This window comes from Pelecanus crispus, chromosome 10 (genome assembly GCF_030463565.1).
Source record: "Pelecanus crispus isolate bPelCri1 chromosome 10, bPelCri1.pri, whole genome shotgun sequence".
NCBI classification, from domain to species: domain Eukaryota; kingdom Metazoa; phylum Chordata; class Aves; order Pelecaniformes; family Pelecanidae; genus Pelecanus; species Pelecanus crispus.
The window spans coordinates 38,003,648-38,021,811 of record NC_134652.1 but is presented as its reverse complement, the minus strand read 5'-3'; the positions used below and the strand labels follow the sequence as shown (position 1 = coordinate 38,021,811).

The 18,164-nt window shown below is 50.7% G+C and overlaps 1 protein-coding gene across 1 annotated transcript in view; it reads left to right on the top strand.

Moving 5' to 3' along the window:
• Nucleotides 1-18,164, top strand: part of CDH23 (cadherin related 23) — a 210,519-nt gene that overhangs the window by 113,910 nt on the left and 78,445 nt on the right. Inside the window, exons 10-12 of the mRNA XM_075717465.1 lie at nt 1,901-2,089; nt 10,777-10,926; nt 11,721-11,879. Of these exons, the coding sequence (XP_075573580.1) occupies nt 1,901-2,089; nt 10,777-10,926; nt 11,721-11,879 (498 nt within the window). The remainder of the gene's footprint in view (nt 1-1,900; nt 2,090-10,776; nt 10,927-11,720; nt 11,880-18,164) is intronic.

Below are 18,164 nucleotides of genomic sequence, written 5' to 3'. Positions count from 1 at the left end.
TGGGCATCCAGAGCCGTGATGTGCTGTTCCCTGGCCAAGCCAAGCAGGATGTTTAACACAACCTGCTTGTATGGTGGCCCAAAATGTGGTTGCCTCTATACAGATGTACAGGGTCATTTTTGGTGCCCTGCCTGGCCTCCAACTAGATCTCCCTGTGGCTGTATCTGCTGGCAGCATGCCGATGCCCTGGGATTGCAAACAACATGAGACACCTACATTCAGGCACCTGGATTGTGCCTATTTCCCACCTTTCCCCCCCAAATCCCAGAAAAACAGGAACATTTTGCCATGTCAGCAGGCAGCGGTATAACAGGGCATCGTGTGCATCTGCCTGGCACAGGCAGGCATGGGGAGGGAGTGATGCTGAAAGTTGCCTTGTCAAAAAAAGGCGCTGGAGCATGGTCTTGCAGCCCCACCAGCCCCACCTGAGAGCAGCTCCCTGGCTCCGCTCGCAGCCCTGTAATTAAAATCAATACCAAGCTGGGAAGCTGGTTGGAAACACATTTAGAAGTATAGATTCTGCTGGGCCGGGGTGGGGAAAAATCAGCATTGTAGGAAGGGTCATTGATTGGAAGGGCAGCGGCCGGCACATCAGCTTCTCATTTTGGCAAGTGCAATGCTTTGTTGGGAGAGCAAAGGAAAAGAAATTACCACTCTTTGTCCTGGGCATAGGTCGTACCATGGGGCTTTATGCACAGGGAAGAGATCCGCATCCATCCCTAGTATCTCTTGGTTTGGGCTTTTATAGTTTAAATTCAGTAGAAATTGAGAGAGGGAGGATTGCCTGTTTTTAATAGGGACAAAAATATCTGTTTAATCTTGGAAAGATTTGTGAACCTGAAAACTTGCCCATTTTTCTGCCTGCATGATAATGGATTTCCAACTATATTCTGTTGATCCGATAGATTTCTATTTCCTCTCCCCACAAACTTTGCATCCTCCCGCAAATGCCAACTCTCTGCGGCCCGTATCCCTGGGACCCAAAATGTTCTCTGCTGCTCTCGTCCTGGAGCACGCAGTGAAAATACAGCTGGATTGCTTCTTGTTCGGATCAGCCTGTTCTGCTGTTGTGTGCAGAAGCGGTGAATAGCAATGAGCCGTGTGGGTCGTGTTAGCGTTGCTTTTCTGTGCCCACAGCAAAGCAAGATTATCCAAAGGACAAGAGGAGGGACTTTGCTTGAAAAAGCTGTTTCACAAGTCTTGCTTCTCTGGCAATAAAATCTGCACTCTTTGGGAAAGGAAAATCAAAGTCCTTCTTGAGGCTGAGGTGTGATATGGAGTCATGACTCAGCTCTGTATTTAGACACACATTGCCAAACCGATTTTAAGGTCTAAATCTTGTTTTCCTCTGTTGCCCTAGTTTTCTTTCCCTTTAGTAGTACTATGGTGGTTAGCTCCTGGCTCCTGGTCTCACTCAGGAGATGACAGAGGAGAAAATTGGAGTACTGTTCGCTCCGTCATGACTTCCCTTATTTTGAGGACTGTCCCTCACATCTCGCAAGGCAGTTTTTTGGCTTAAATGCTTGTGGCAGAGAAATCGCCTACTCATCCCCCAGTGTGACTCTGAGTCCTGACAACCTGTTGCATGATGGGGGCAAGTGATAACTTGGCCACAGCCACCCCAAGGGAAATGTTAAACCCCTGGGAAGGTTTGCAAGAGTGCTGTGGGTCTGAAGCATGGGTGGTGGGAGAGCTGGGTCAACATGTGCGTGTATTAATGGGTCAGCGGTGTGGAAAGGTGCTCAAGGTTAAGGAGTAATGGCAGAACCAACTGAGCATCTTTCCTTGGCAAGGTGGAGGAAGCAAAAGCTACAAGAGTCTCTAATCATGGCATGCACACTTTCTTTTACATTTATTCTTTGCCAAATAAAGGCTGCCCTGTTGTTTTCTCTCCTTGCAGGGGACAGAGCTGAACGATGACCGTACACCCTCCAACGCCACCGTCACCACCACCTTCAACATCCTAGTCATTGACATTAATGACAATGCGCCCGAGTTCAACAGCTCAGAGTACAGCGTGGCCATCCCGGAGCTGGCCCAGGTGGGCTTTGCCCTTCCCCTCTTCATCCAGGTGCAGGACAAAGATGAGGTGAGGTATCCCCTGCCGCGGGTGCTTCTGTCCATCTGTTGTAGGGTCGCACTGGTGTTGGTTTTGGGGTGCAGGGAAGGATAAGTCATCAATAAACCTGTGATGAGGTGCATGGTTATGTCCTGATACCCATTTTTTCAGCTCTTACTGCTGCCGTTGCTCCACTTGCTCAGTCCCCCACGTGCAGCCGTCCTCCCCAGAGCGCAGGCACGGTATGTGCCTTAAGTGCAGTGAGGATTGCATGGCCACAGAGAGCCGGAAAATAGGATTGTCCAGGATGCTGATTCTCACCCGCTTCCGAGGGCTCTTGTCAGGCAGTCCTTTGCCAGTCTGTTTTAGAAAGGGAGGAGATTTTCTGCAGGGCTCCCAGGGGACCTGCCAGGGAGGGGAAAGAAAGGACATCTAGGCTCTCTGCCCTGATGGGGATGTGTACAGCTGCTGTCAGGGAAGGAGGTAAGAGATACCCACCAGCACTGGGCTAGAGGAAGTGTGGAGGGACTGAGATACCAGCTCATCACTGCAAATGAGCCAGTAGCATTAGAGTCTTGTTCTTCCCTCATGTTAATGGAGCTCCTACTTGTTACACGCTGGTCCGTGCCACGCAGGGCTTGCAGCATGTTTTCCAGCCCTGGGCTTGCAGCCTTCAATTACCCTGATTATTTGACTTGTGCAGTTCACGTCTGGGTGCTTCTGTGTGCCGGTACCCTCCAACCCCGCCAAGCTGCCTGGTGTCTGCTTCAAAGAAGTGCTGACACCTCATGGTGAAGTTTCCGAAATCCCTCAGAAAGGCTTTAGCTGCTGAGGCTACAGGCTCCTGCCATCCCTATTCCTCTTCAGGCCGAGAGAGAGACGAGGGGAGAGGATTGTCAAAATAAATGGCATTGTCAGGATGCTTTCCTGATGCTTCAGGTAAACAATGTGATGGCACTGAGGAATACGAAATGGAACATCTCCCCCCCACCCCCTGAAATCCTGGTGGGTCGATTAAAATATGCATCTTCTAAGATGCCTTTACGGGCTGAAATGATGGATTTGCTTTTCCCCAGCCCTGGGTGGAGTTCACCAAGTCTCGCAAAACCACCCAGAAATCCCATTTTTTTTCATGTGAAGTGATTATGACACAGAACTAATAATCTACTTGTGACATGGTGTCACCATCCGAGAGTTATGAGTTCAGCCTGAAGAGGTGCAGATGAGCTATTAAGCAGATAAAGAGACTGTTTTTTCTTGAAAATGTCAATTGCTAATAAAGAAGATATGGATATGACAGATGCTTAGGATAGTTTCTGAATAGAGCTGCTGTCGTGCTTTCTGAGAGATGTCAGCAGATCCGTTCTTGAAGGGCATTGTAACACTTCTGTTTGTGCCAGAAGGATGAAGGATCTGTCATTATTTCTGGTTAAAAGCTCATTTTACTGTAGTGACTCCCATTCAAGAATTCACTTTTCAGCCTTGCTAATTTTAAAATGGGAGAATAAAAAATAGCCTTGTCTTCCCGATCACACTAGCAAAAAATAGACTCATTCTTTTGGTGTATTTCTTTAACTTCCTGAGATTTCCCCAAAAGAATTGGCTGAGATTTTCAAAACTGCTGAGAGAAGACCTCTTGCGCTAAGGGAGTCTGAAGGAGTTTTACTGTACACGTCTTTGGAGACCATCATATTAACATGGATTGCTTTGACCGTAGCATTATTTTCACTGATAACAAGCACAGGAGAACTGATGTCTTGGAATATCTGGAGGAAGTTATAAGCGATTGTTTTTTTTTTTTTTTTTCTTGCATTATCCTGCAGTGGCTCTTTCTTATTTCCTCTCGTGGATGCTTGCAACTGGATTAACCATCAAGGCAGCATTTTGGGGGGAAAAAATGGGGAGAGGATACCCATGTCAAGAAAAAGATGTATATGAGATAGAAGTGGGATTGCATCTACAGCCAGGCTCGTTCTAGCACTGCTTCCAGGGCAGTGAATTTATAGAAGTCCCAAGACCCCCAAACTTTCAGCACAAAACTTACAGAAAGGGAAGATAGTTGCCTGACAGTGATATTTTGGATGCTCAAGTACCTCATGAGAGTTGCGAGGCTTTTACAAACCATCTGGTTTTGAGGTAACCGAGATGATGCCAGGCTCTCTTGGCTTGCTGTGGGTGCAGGGGTGGGACAGCGAGGACCAAGGTCTTCAGGCAGGGATGTGACTGACGACGTGGCTGACAGAAGCTATTTTGCCAACACGGCCTTCACGCTGGAGATGACACAATTCATTTGTGTAAGGGGCAAAGGAAAACAAGAAGAGAATTATACACGTCTCTGGGGAGAACAGCTAAATAAATAAATGAGAGCAGATGGATAGAGACACATGAAATCAAAGCTAGAGTTTTTGGGAAGATCGTTTTGCTCGAGTTTTGTCTCCTGTCTCCCAGCCTATGTCGTTAAGTCCTGGGAGAGCCCCTTGGCAGGTTGGTTTCTTTCTTGAGCCAAGCCATCCAGCCTTGTTCTGGCCCCTCCAGCAAATTTTGACACTGTTCCTTCAGCCCTCATGCTTCTTGAGGTCCTGCTTGGATGGAGCAGCCCACGCCTGAACCTTGCCCCGGGCGGGGGTCTCGTGGGGTTGGGTGGCTTTGGGGAACCTGCCTGCCATCGCACTGCAGTTGTGTCCTTTAGAGCTAGGGAAAGGGGTGTCGCGTGGGTCTGGCCCTTAAAACACACTGCGTGGGCTGCCAAGGCTGTTAAACAAGAAGGTGTTTTGTAACCAGGCCCACGTTGCCTTTTTAAATGGTGGGTTTTTGGTCTGTCTTTCTTCTGGTACGTTTTGCACAAACTTAAATGATTGCTTTTTGAAGGAGTTAGATTAAACGATTCAGCAAAGCACTTAAAAATGTATTTACGTTGCACACAAGACCGCACTTGAAAGCATGCGCTTGATTTTACCTCTGTGTTTAAGTGCCTTTTCTGGAGCTAGGCTGGCATTAACATCTCAGACCAGGTACCAAAGCGGGGTGCCTCCAAGGAGAAACCCATTCCTCTGAGTCTGTCCCTTGCAAACTCCCAGCTGCTGTCCCTCAAACGTGGTCATGGTCTTGCTCCAAGAACAGCTGGCTGGGGGTGCAAGGTGGGATGGGGAGCATCTCAAGAGGATGCACCCGGGTTGAGCTGAGATGACCCCAGACATGGATTCGGGGTGCAGCCAAAAGGTGTTCAACCAGGTGTGCTGGTTTTTCTTTTTGCATTCTCTACAGCTTATCGAAAACACTTCAACACAGGAGAAACAGGTACATGGGGTTTGCATAGGGCTTTGGACCCGGCCTTCTGTGAACCAAGAAAAAAGCATTAACCTCTGTGCAGCTGAGTTTCTCTCTCTACCAGATAGACAGCAAACCACTTGAATACCTTTCCAAAGCCATTTGAGAGCTGTTTATGAAAATCTGTGAAAGTTTCCCAGTATTTAGACTGAGCCTATACTCAACTGGACACCGCAGAGGACCAGTATGTATATACACCCCCAGGCTGAGGCTGGATTCTCGTCTCATTCACGTTGTGATAGTTCAGCAGGGACGAATAAATCCCTTGTATGAGACAGAAGATTAAAGCCTTGAATTGCCCACTTTTGCAGCAAGGTTTGTTTCCAGGTTGAGAGCAAGAGCCTCGAGCCTGTGGAATAAGTTTGCGTTAATTCGGAGGGCTGGTTAGCTCAGGCTTATCTGCTCCAAGGCTGGCTGAGGTGGGGGACATGGATATCCTTTCTGGATATGCTGGTATTTTACAGCCTGGTGGCTTGATGCAGTATTTTAGGGAGAAGGCAAGGGTTTGGCCATGCAGGAAAAGGAGCAGGGCATCTTTCAGGGCATCCATCCCCCATTTGAGCTTCCTATCGCTGCAAGATCCGCAGAGGTATATTAAGAGAAACGGCAGCGTACTTTCCCAGGGCACACCAGAGAAACCAGCTCCTCTACCGTGGCTTTCACTTGATTTTCCTTGACGCGGTTGACTGAAGAGGAAGAAAAGGGCAGAGGCTGTATAAAGCACAAGTATGATGGTCTGACATTTTAAAATAATTTTGAAGCAATTCTCCAAAATAAGCATATTGAGGAAGATAAATGGGGAATTTAAAAAAAGGCAAAATCCGGACCATGGGAATACACAGTATTTGTTACAGTATTTGTTGCATAAAGCTACATCAGAGACTCGCATAGGGATATAGTATGTGCCCATGCGTGTGCAGGTGCAATATATGAATCATCTGTAGCATATATATGCATATGACAGACACGCACACTATAAATATGATCTACACAGCAAGGAACTGTAAAGGGGAATTGACGGCGCTCGAGTATTCTCTCCCAAAAGTGCCAGCTGCCAGTCGGGCTGAATTAGATTTCACAGGGGTTTTTGCAATACATGGAATTCACCAGCAAATTACCCTTAAAGAGGGAAAATCAATCATTTGGAGCAGAGATAAGCTGAAGGCGAGGCAGCCTCGGATTGATCCCGTCTGTGCAGGCGTGTGTGGAATTCAGCAGATAACCTGGGGAGAGCGGGGAAGGAGAAAACTCCTCTGGGAGTGGGGGAGTGGGCAAGGACTGCCACTTAGGACGGACAGAAAGACAGGAGAAAAGGGCTGCCAGGATCGGAAAGGCGGGGGAGCATTTTGCTCCAGGCATTCTGCATCACCTGCGACCCCACTGAGGTCCTTAGGGATGCAGGGGACAAGCACCCATGCCCAGTGAGCCCTCAAAAGGGTCATTGATTTCGTGCTTGGGTGCTAGGTGAGCAGTGGGTGCTGGGAGCCTGAGCTGGCTGGCTGGGCAGCAGGAGAGAAGCAGGCAACTCCAGAGAGGCTATTCAGAGCACTCAAGTTGAATGCCTTGAAGTGGGTGGAGAGAATAACCTTCTTTATGCCTTGTGTTTTCAAAGGAAGGATTAAGCCTTATTTGTCTCCGACTAGCTAGAACCAGGCATAAGGTATCCAAGACCTACAAAGAGGCACTAATTGCTTTTTTTTAAAAAAAAACCAACCTTTTTTTTTTCCCCTTCCTCCTCCACCACTCCTGAACTCTTAGCACTTTCCTTTCTTTGTAGACTTGCCAGAATGAGGGATATTAAACACTCCTCGGCTTTTTGTAGGTAATAGCCCATGCCTAGAAAGTAGCTGGGAGGAAAGCTGGAGTTATGCTGGACTTTGTGCTTCAGAAAGGCAGGGCTCTCCATTTTGGAAAAGCAAGCTGCAGCTGAGCTAGGGTAGAGGGAATCGAAGGAGAGCCCTGTACCAAGTCAGCATGAAGAGAAGAAAACTGAGGATCCCAGGCTACTTTCCCAAATCTAGCTCGCTTTGTGCTGAAAATAATTGCAGGCCAGCAGCCTACCTAGGCACCTCAGTGATTTCAAAGAGTGGTAAGGTTGAGGAAAGGTTGTTTGCTTGTCTAGGGTTTTGGGTTATGGTTTTTTTTTACTTTTTGTGTAGCCATTGGTAAATGCTAAATACTCGCTTTGACTGGTGGAAGGTTGAATAATTTCTAAAGCATTTCCATGTGCACTCCCGTGAGGACGGGGCTGGGTGGGAGCAGGAGTGACGGATGAAGCCAGTGGGCAATGTTGGGTGAAAAAGCAGGGATAAAGCTTGTGATCCATCCCCCGTCAAAGCCGGAACAGCTGATGTGGCCTGATGTGAGAAGGGGTTCCCTGATTCATGGTGAACCATGCCCTGCGACCGTGTCTTGCAGGTTGGGAGAGCAGACTTTTGGCCGTGATGCATAGCAGATGCAGGTCCCACATGCTGCCTGGGATCTCTGGAGGGACACACGTACCCAGCCTTCTGGCATCTCACAGCCTCACACCTGAGCTTCTGCCCTTGCCCGCCGGTCCGTGCTGTGCTAGCTGTGCCCAGGGATGGTCTCCCCTCTGCTCCAGCCCCCTTAAAGATTAAGATGGGGATCGTGCACATGGGGCTGGGAAAGTGGTCCATCACAAATTGGTCAAATATGAAGCATTTAGGGTAGATCAGTCGATCAGCGGTTGCTTTTTTGGAAGTCAGGTATTGGCATGAGGTTGATGCTGGCATTGTGGCAGCAGGGACATGATGCAGCTCCTATTACACACTCCAAGGAATACGCACACAAAGAACAAAGTAATAATTATGCCCAACTGCAGCTATGATTGTCTTTTAGCTGAATTGACATGAAATTTCCATCAGTTGCAGCGCCGGTTACGGCTGGGAGGAGGTTTGATTGCCGGGAAGGAGGCAGCGGGCAGCAGCCTCGAGCCACGGCGAGCGCTGGCCCCTCATGCTGGCACGGGATGAGACAAGCTGGGAAACATGCGACCGTGTCCTGGCTATGTGCAATAACGAACTTCCCTCCAAAGCCTGTTTCTTTATGGCTCAATTTGTTTCGGATGGAGGGTGCGTGCCGACGGGTTTATTATTGTAGGGTTGCTAAGCTTTGGCAAGGCTGCTCATTAATTTATGCCTCTAAAGGAAGGCAAAGGAGCCAATTTGTTTTCAGTGATGGGAAAAACCTCAAGCAATACAGGAGCTGGTGGGTAAGGGGTCAGAGGGGGGAAACGAGCAGGTAAAGCAGGTCGTGCACTGATAGCACACCCATGCATCCCGTGCTCATCCTCAGCACCGTGAAGAGATGAGCCCACCTTTGCACACCAGGACTTTTGCAAGCCTGGGGAGACGGTGCTTGTTTTTCTTCTTCACGAACACGTTTCAGATCCGTTGTTTGCTCTGGGTGGCAGGAGCAGGTAAGAAGGGGTGAGGAAAATGTAAGCAGCCCCCCGTGGCTTCCTCTGGAGCGGGGGGGTACTAGCTGTGAGCCAGGCTGAGCCGGCCCCTTCTGCTGGGCAGCTGATAACAATTTGAATATTCAGATTTGCTTTCAGCCATCCACAGGGGGCTCGCAGGCTCCGGGAACTAGGAGCAAGGAAAGCAGCATGGGGGCAGAAACAAAAAAATAAATAGCCGAATAAATATATATAAATGGCAACTCGCAGCAGCCCTCCTGAAGAGGCAGATGTATTCCCCTTCTCCAGACCTCACATGGGGAGACTGAGGCACTTGAGGGGCTGCTAATTAGGGATGGTGGCTATCTGGAGGCTGATCTCCTTCCCCAGCTGGAGGGGAATTAATCCACCCGGCTCTCTTCCCACAAATACTTGGGTTTCTTTTGATGTTTCAACTTTCATCTCATGCCTCCAACAAACTCACTCGTCTCCAGCTTCCAAGAAAATCCCTCGCATCTCACTGCCACGAAAGGTGCTTTCGTGTACTGTGGGGAGGGTGCTGGGCCCCAGCAGAGACACCGAGGGCTCAACAGCAGAGCTGGGCAGAAATTCCTCAATGAAATGTCTTTTGGTCACTGGTGGAAAATGGTTGTTTGTTATAAATTGGCAACGTAAGGATAGGGTGCGAAATAAAAGCTTGGGGAGTCATGCTTCCACCTGCCGTTCTCCGTATCCTCTGCTCCCTCCCTCCCAGGCTGTGTACCGGTGTCAGGGAGCATCCCTCACTCATGCCGGGGTTGGCATGTCCCAGTTTGCCAGCAAAACAGCTTTTGGAAGGAGCTAAGTCTTCCCAGAGACAGGTCCCTTTTGTTTCCTCTGTCCATCGTCCACCAGCTGAGCATTGCTGGGCTTCTGGGGTGGTGGGTGCCCTTGGGGCTTGCTTGTGTGGCTCCATGGGTACCCTTGGGGCTTGCTCGTGTGGCTCCATGGGTGCCCTCGGAGCTTGCTCCTGTTGTGCGGCTCTGCCAGAGATGCTGAGTTTGGCCCCCGCTCCACCGGCTGCCGGGGGGTGCTGGGAGGAGGAGGGCAAGCAGGGAATCTACTCGTGTCGCCAGCTCTCGGCAGTCACGCTTAGCCAGCTTTTGCTATTAGTGCCCCTTCGTGCATTTAATTGGTCCCTTTTTCTGATAGGAGGGAGGTCATTCGGGGAAAATTGGAAATTCAGCTCTGGCAGCTTCTGAACTTGCTTTTCACGTGCTCTGCTGGGCCGTGCTTTGGGAAGGGGTGCCGTGCCTGGAGCGAGGGTCCTGAAATGCTGCTGCCGGTATGTCAGTGGTCCTGCTGCTTTGCCGGCTAGGTCTTGGGAGAGGAGTTTTCCAGTTCCCATTTTGAGCTGCTTACTGGAAAGAGCCCTCTGCCTAACACAGGCACCCATGCTGTGCCCCCCAGCACGAGGCGATGAAATGCCAGTGTATGATACCCTGTGTGCTGTGTGGATCTCAAAACAGTAAAAGGGATTTTCCCTCCAGCTGTGTGCTGTGCAGGTTTATCCCAGGGATGCACTCCTTTCATGTGCGCATAGATTTTGTATAAAATCAGTGCACGTGAGAAGAAGAATTATGGAAATCATATGCATTGTACAGCCAGTACGTGTAATAAAACACAACAAAGAGTGCTTAAGGTTGGTGCTGTACTGTATGACTCAGTTAACCAAACACAAGCAGAGAAACACTCCCCTGCGTCGCAGGTAATTGCATGGTGTCCGTTTTTACGTGTCCAAAGGCGAAGGGCTGCGCCCAAGCTGCTGGCACTGGCAGGTTTGCATCCAAGGCACAGATTTTGCAGTCAGGTTGGTGTTTTTGTCCTGCACTCGCCCCCAGGCTGGCCCCGGGTGCCCGCAGCCTTACCCAACGGCTGCATGGGGTCCTTCCTCCTTTGTCACTGTCAACCTTCCTCTCTCCCTTCCCAGGGACCCAACAGCATTTTTGAGGTTTACCTGGTGGGCAACAACTCCAACCACTTCATCATCTCGCCGACTTCCATCCAGGGGAAGGCGGACATCCGCGTCCGTGTGGCAGTGCCGCTGGACTTTGAGACCATTCCTCGCTACGAATTTTCGGTACGGCTGCATCCCTGTGCTCTATGGGACATCCATATTTTTAAGAGTGACCATTAACCAGGCTTCTCTCTTCCTCTCTCTAATCCACACTGTGAAACTCCGGAGCATTACAAAATGGCCAAAAAAAAGGAAATAATAAAGAAAAGAAGGAGGTGGGGAACAGATTTGCTCTGCGCCTTCTCTCTCTCTTTCCAACATCCAAAGGCTCAGCTGCAAGAGCTTGAGCAGAGCGTGTTCCCCCTTGCTATGTCACAGGGCCATAAAAGCTTTATAGAGCATAAAACTTTAAGTGCACCTATCAGGCACTGAAGCTCTCCCCAGCCTCTTGCTCCAGCTTTGTCCCGCTCTCTGCCTGAGCTGTAAATTTGCAAGAAAGGCAAAGCAGGCTTATACCATGCTGGCAGTGTTAGTCCTGGCAGAGGGGCTTTCATACCACTGGTGGAGGAAAGATGAGCAAAAGCTTTCCTACCCTTGCTCCAGGCTGTGGTGGGGTGGCAGGTCCTGGTTCCCCAGTTTGTCAGGTGGAGGCTGGGGCTGCGTGGGGCAGGTGGCGAAGGGTGCTTGGCTTGCCCAAAGGCTGAGGTCACCCAGAGCTGAGCAGCTCCCGGGGGAGACAGAAGGGGCTCATTTCTGGTTTTTGAGCATCCATGCTTTGGTAGTTAGCACTGAACTGGCTCATCTGGTGAGGGAGCTCAGGAGAGCACTGTTTTCTCCATTAAAGAAGAATAAATAACTCTCCCAAGCTTTGCAAACAGTGTCTCCAACCCTCCCTTTCGCTTCCTGTCTCTGCCCAGCTCTTTGCAAACGAGAGCGTTCCAGACCACGTTGGCTTCGCGCGTGTGAAGATTAACCTCATCAATGAGAACGACAACCGCCCCATTTTCAGCAAGGCCCTGTACAACGTCAGCCTCTTTGAGAATGCCACGGTGGGCACCACCGTCCTCCAGGTCCACGTGAGTAGGAGCGTCCTGCTTCTCTTTCCCATGTCCTTGGCGCATGTGTGGCTCCATGGTGCCCGTCACCAAGGGACGGGCTGCGGACCCTGCTAAGGGAGTGGTGGGAGATGCTGGTGGTGGGGTGAGGTGTAGCCCTCCCATGGACTTTTGGAGCAGATGCCTTGACCTTTCCCTGGTCTCTGGGAGACACATGTGTGGTTCCCACCACAGTGGGAGCTCGAGGAGAGTCCTGCACTGAAAGGTCTCATCTGTAGACAGCAGCTCCTCCTGCAGATACTGGTCCCAGTGGTCATGGTCTTGCCTCTCCCACCTCTTCATTGCGTGGAATCCACTGAGTGTTTCAGTTGCGTACATGGCTTGTGTCCCAACATGTATTCACTGCCTTGCTCTTACCTTACTTCTTATGGGAAAAGATGCTTTGGTACCTAAAAAACTTGGTCACTTCATTGGTGAGAGTGAACACCTGATATTTATCATTCAGTGTAGGTTTTCTCGCTGCCCCATTTGAAAGTGTCATCTTCCTCAACCAAATCGAGGTCAATTGAGCCAATAAAAGGGTGAAGGATGGAAGAAGAGGGGAATGACTGTATTTAGCAGAGCATGGTATTAAATGGCTGGCAGCAGACAGAGGTGGTGACGATAGCAAGGCATTTCCATAGGGTTCGTCCCTCCCACGTGGGCTGGTGGGAGCACCCAAAACCGCTGGCAAGGCAACACGTTTCCCAGGGCGTGAGGGCGATGTCAGTCAATGTCAGTGCCAGTGTTGGGCACAGCAAGAACCAGAACAAAATGCTACACTGGAGAACGATCTAAATAGGAAGCAAAGCTCCTCTGGGATGGGAAATATCAAAGAGGGGAACATCAAAACTAGCTAGGCTTTGGGTGCATTACTACTGCTATGGTTAGTCATAGATGAATTTGCCACCCTTCTGGCCCCCCTTGCCTCCGCTCTCCCGGGACGCAGCCCCTGGTCGCCCGCCCGCACAGGCATGCCGATCCAGAGAATAAAAGCTCAAGACAAAAGGGTTGGGTGTATGTGCCTGTGCATAAGTGTGTTTACTCTACAAACAGATGGTGTGAAACTGTATAGAGCCCCTGAGCTGTTCCCATCTGACAGTTATTAATATTTCAAGCAGATGTTTAGCTAGTCAGGCCGTCAGACACTAAACAATGAGATTGTTACTGCGTCTCCTCTTTCCCCAACTTCCAGCTATGCCAGCATTTCGAAGCGAACGCAAAATGCCAGGAGTTGAATCTTCTATGATAAATCAGAATGGATGCAATTAGTACTGAAATCCAGATTGCCCTCCCAGCTGATCCCAAACTTTTAACAACCCTCATAAAGTACCAGCTCCTCCTGCTGCTGCTGCTCGCCTTCGAGATGCAGCCCTCTGCTCGCTTCCACGGCGCTGCCCGTCTGCGCCGTGCCTCTCCAACCGTCCCACGTGCCACAGACAAACTCTGCTTTCCTTGCTAGTAAATTCCTCCTTTTCTTTTTTACCTTCTTTTCCACTTTCCTGGGAGCTCTTTACGGGTATTCACCCACAGGGGCTAGGGATGGGTTTTTGAAGAAAGCCCATGGAGTGGCTCCACTCCACATGGAGTGCCCACCTCTTTGGTGGCCGCTGAACGATGTCATCATGAAAGGGGACTTTCGTTGGCTCCCTCCTTGCTCAGTGCTGCAAGATGCCCCTTTGTGCAAATCGGTGCAGGTTTTGTGCCACGCGTTTGGAGGAGTGATGGTTTTCCAGGGTGCTAAGGGCAAATAAGGAGGTTTATGAGATCAGGATGAACAGGAGAGCGCGTGGGCCAGGCAAGCGGTTGCTGAAGGATGGCGGGAGGCTTCCCACCAGCCATTGCCAGAGATGGCCAAGCACAGCTGGCAAGGCAGAGCAGCGCCTGCAGCTCCTTCCTGGCAGGGAGGCGAGCAGCTAAAACCGTGGGTGGCCGAGGCAATGGGAGATAGCTGATATTCTGCCCAGCCCGACGTTCCGGGGAAGGAGGAGATGTTACTCCTAGCAGCCCAGAGACCCTAGGCTGGTTGCCCATCTTCTAGCGAGCGCTTCCCCGCTTGCCCCACCTTGGCAGTGTGTGGTCGGGTGGGTGTAGGCAAAGGGAAAGGGTTTCCTTTGTGACCTGGGAAGAGCGGTGAGCCTGACCTGCCGAGCAAGCACGCTCCTTGCTGCTGCCCTTTCCCCGCTGCCCTCTGCTTGGCCAGCTGAAAATGGACAGGAAAAAAAATAAAAAGAGCAAGCAGACTTCATTTGTGGTGACAAATGGCCATTCATCTTTGCAGCATTTCAGCTCCTAATGTCAGTGACAGCAGAGAAACGTTGCCTGTTACACGTATAAATCATCTGTAAAACAACCCAAAGTGCAGGCAGCCAGCAGGGACCCAGAGCCGCTGTGTACTCTCCGCTGTCTGCCTCTTTCCCTTTGCCCAGGGATGTGTGGGCTTGGAAGCCTATGGCTTCCTGGGCAAATCTCAGTTACTTCCCTGGCACAGCGCAGCCTTGTCCGCCCTCTAAGATTTTGTTTGTCTGCTCTTTGTTCTCTATTTTGCATTCCCTCTGTCTCCCTGTCTGTCCATCCATCCATCCACTTGTTTAATTCTGTCCGTGAAACACATTTATCATATAGATTCAGGTAGTCATTTGCTTGCACGAGAACATCTGGAGAGTCCAGGCTTCATGGGAACAGCTCCTGCCATGTGCAGGGAACCTGCAATACGCCCAATGGCAGCCTTCTCTCCTGCCTCCGTGCTCTTTACTTGTGCGATAATCCCCTTATGCCAGAGATTGCTTGTGGGTCTGTTTTTGCAGAGACCAGCGTGAAGAGGTCCTTACTCCAGTCAAAGCTTCCAGGTCGTAACATAAATCATTGCAGTTTGGACTTACACCTGCGTTGCAACCCAACGGCTGAGCGGAGGGGAGAGCAGCCTGTCTGGGGCTCTGCAGTTGTTAGTAGCCTCTCCCAATGCAAACTTCTCTTTTCCCCTGCCCCAGGCTCTTCTGTGCAGGGGAAGGCCAGGCTGGAGAGGCTCAGAGGTTCCGCACAGCGGCACACTCCTTCTTGCAAGGCTGGGGTGAAGCAGGGAGGTGCAGGCAGAGGACTGGTTGACCAGAGCTTAGCCTGAAGATATGGGCAAGTTCTGCCCCAGCTACCAACAGATATTGAAATATTATTTTTTTTTTCTGAAACAACCAGCTATGAAGCCTTTTAATAACATAACAGAAAAGGTCAGAGAAAGAATTTCACACTTCTTGAGCAAGCAGGCAGCCAGTATAACTTCATGCCTTCCAGGAACGAGAAGCACTGAGAATATACACAGCACCCTAAATTAACTGGGACTCTGACACCCCCAGCCAAGTGCTGCCTGGGCAGCTGGTGGCTTTTGCTGGGTGCTGGCTTTCCTAATAGTGGGGAGCAGGCTGGAAGGCTGTGCCCTGAAGAGGCACGGCGAGCAAGGGTGCTGGCTCTGGCACGGGGCAGAGGGCTCGGGGCTGTGTGCGATAGGAAGCCCTAGGGAAGGACAGTGCCAGGGTGGATGAATGGCCATTCTTCTGCCCTAGCCACAATCAGTGCCTGCAATGGGATTAGCAAACATCTTGCAAAGCAAGTCCCACAACTGTTTTTCTCCTGGGGTAAGAGGAGCAGGAAAGAGGAGGGTGTCTCCAGCCCAGCTGAGAAGCCCAGTAGCTGGAGAAGAGGGTGAGTTGTTAGACTAGAGATGCGTCCACAGATCTCAGACCAGATGGAGGATAAATCCATTGCAGAGAGGGACAAATCAATAGGCAGGTGAAGGAGAGATAGATAAAAGGGCATGGTCCGACGTCCGCGCCACTATCTGACAGTATTAGTACAAGCCTTGCAGGAAGCGAGGTCTGGCACAAATGGTGACGTTCCCAGGGCAAATGCCCTCTGCAGCGAGAAGAGCAATTGCATGGGAGCAGGGAGTGAGGTGGGGAGACCCAGAAGGAATGCCCTTCACTTTGGGATGAAGCACTGGGCAGGAGCTGGTCTGCTAGGGAGGAGCTGGTGGGGCCAGTCCCTCTGCCTCATCCTGTCTGAGTCCAGAGGCAGCAGAAGCCCTCAGGTACATGCCCCCATGCTGCTGCTTCTCTCCATCCTGCTCCAAGCTGCCTTCTTGCTGGCAGCAGGGAGTAGTACCATCGCTTTGCAAGCCCTCATGGAGCATGTAAGCTGAGACAGGAGCAGAAAAAAAAGTCTCAGGGCCCCATTCCCGGTGGCTGTGAAGAGGACTGATGCTGGTCAGGCGTCGGACCTAGCTGCTCAGGTCTCTGCTCCTTCCTTTCACAGGTGTGGAGGGTTTGAAAGTGGTCCCCTGGGCTCACATCCCATTAGTTGTGATGGGCCTGGAAATACCCCATGAGGAGCTCTTCTGTGATTTGGGGAGGGGGAGAGACATTGGCATTAGATGGAGCTTTCAGCTGGGAAACTTTTTTGGGTGGAAGAAGCTATGAAAACATGGCCTAGCTTCTGGGGTCTCCGAGACCCAGCCCAGCTTCCAGCAAGCTCCCCCCAACAGAGAGAGGAGCAGGGGGGTTCAGCCCAGCATCCTCTCCTGTCCTTTCAGTGATGCACTGGGGCTCTGGCACCAGCCGTGCTCCCCGTGTGCAATGGAGGATGCTTGCCTGGGAAGAGCAAGGAAGGTGTGAGCGTGTGTTCACGCCTGTTGGACTGAGCCTGTGTCATACCCAGGTCTTGCTGCCTTGCAAGGCTACAGGGTCTGAGTGCCGTGATGGGTGGAGCGGAGAGCACAGTGCCCTTCCAAAAACTGCTTTTGGACACTGTTGTTTTGACAGCAGCTGCCATGAGCTGAGGTCATTTTAGCTTCCCAAAAGCCAGGGACCTGCAGGGTGGCATAGGTACCCGCCTCGTTCTCCATTGCTGATGTATTTGCTAGACCTGGAGGAATGAGGAAGGGGCCTAAGGTGACCCAGCGGGAGGTCTCCTTAAGCTCCTTGTATCCTACAGATCTGCACAGCAAAATCCTCCTGAAAAGCTCCGATAACCAAAATCATTAAAGCCCAAACAAACGAGAGTAACTTGTTTTTAACACGACAATGCATTTGATTTGCCTTGAAGGGTCTGGAGAAAAATGGTTCTCCAGGGAAGTGTGGAAAGTAATCCTAGCTCTGTGATCCCTCCTCTCTGCTTTATTTGCCCCGGTCTGGCTTGGCTGTGCAGGCTGGGATCGGTCGCTGCCGGCTCCGTCAGCCGGCGGGCGAGCAGGAGCAAGCCAGGGAGGCTGCTGTGTGGCCCCCTCTCAGCCCACGCTCCCTGGCAAATGGCTGGGATGAAGAAGGGGAGACTCGGAGTGGTTTCCAGGGAGTGCATTACCTGGCTGCCCACCTTCAACCCCCCAAAGCGTCTCCCAGCAGAGGCATTAACCCCTGCGGCTCCCAACACTCTTCTGCCAGCTCTTCCTTAATCAGACCAGGTCAGGCAAGCCAGCTGCTCATTCAGGCAGCACTCTCAGGCCAGCCACACTTTAAAAAATAACATCGATGGGATGGTTGTGCAAAGATTTGTCCCAAATCCTCGCTCAGTTAGTGACTGCCTTCTCCCTGGAGTATTATCCTCCCACATCCTCGGGAGGTTATGCTCTTTGCCTTGCCTTGATGTCCTTCTTACCCAGAAATACCTCTGGTCTGGGATGGTGCTGGGTTTCTCCCCATGACAACCACCCTCAAGAAGTCTGAAGGGGATGCAGAGACTTTTCAGAGATTTGAAATGTTTCCCCCCCCACCACCATTTTCAGGCAGGGGAGAGCAAGGCTGCTGGTGTGCTTTCCAGAGTTATCTTCTGCAGACCCTCAGGAATAGTCTGAGCGTGTCCAGCAGTCCGCAGACCTCAGACTATAAACTACAGTGCCCGATTCAACCATCAGGCATCGATTTCGGTGTAGGAATGATTTTCTGTAGCTTATGGTATGCAGCAAGGCAGGTAAAATAAGCACCGTGTTCCCTCAGGGCTTGATAATCTGAATCTGTAAAACGGCCTTGTGCTTTAAAAAAAAACCCTCTTTCCCCTTTTTTTCTGCATTTCAGATTATTTTATGGAGAGGGGGAATGAGAAGGTCCCACTGTCTTTTTTGCAGGATGCATTAGCCTATATAGTCTTCTATTTTTATATTTTTATGTATATATATTCTTTTTCATATACATATTCTGGTTCACATTCCTGAGTAGTCCCTTTCTGCTACCCTCCATGGCTCGTCCCCTCCCTGATCATCATTCCCAACACATCCCTTCACCT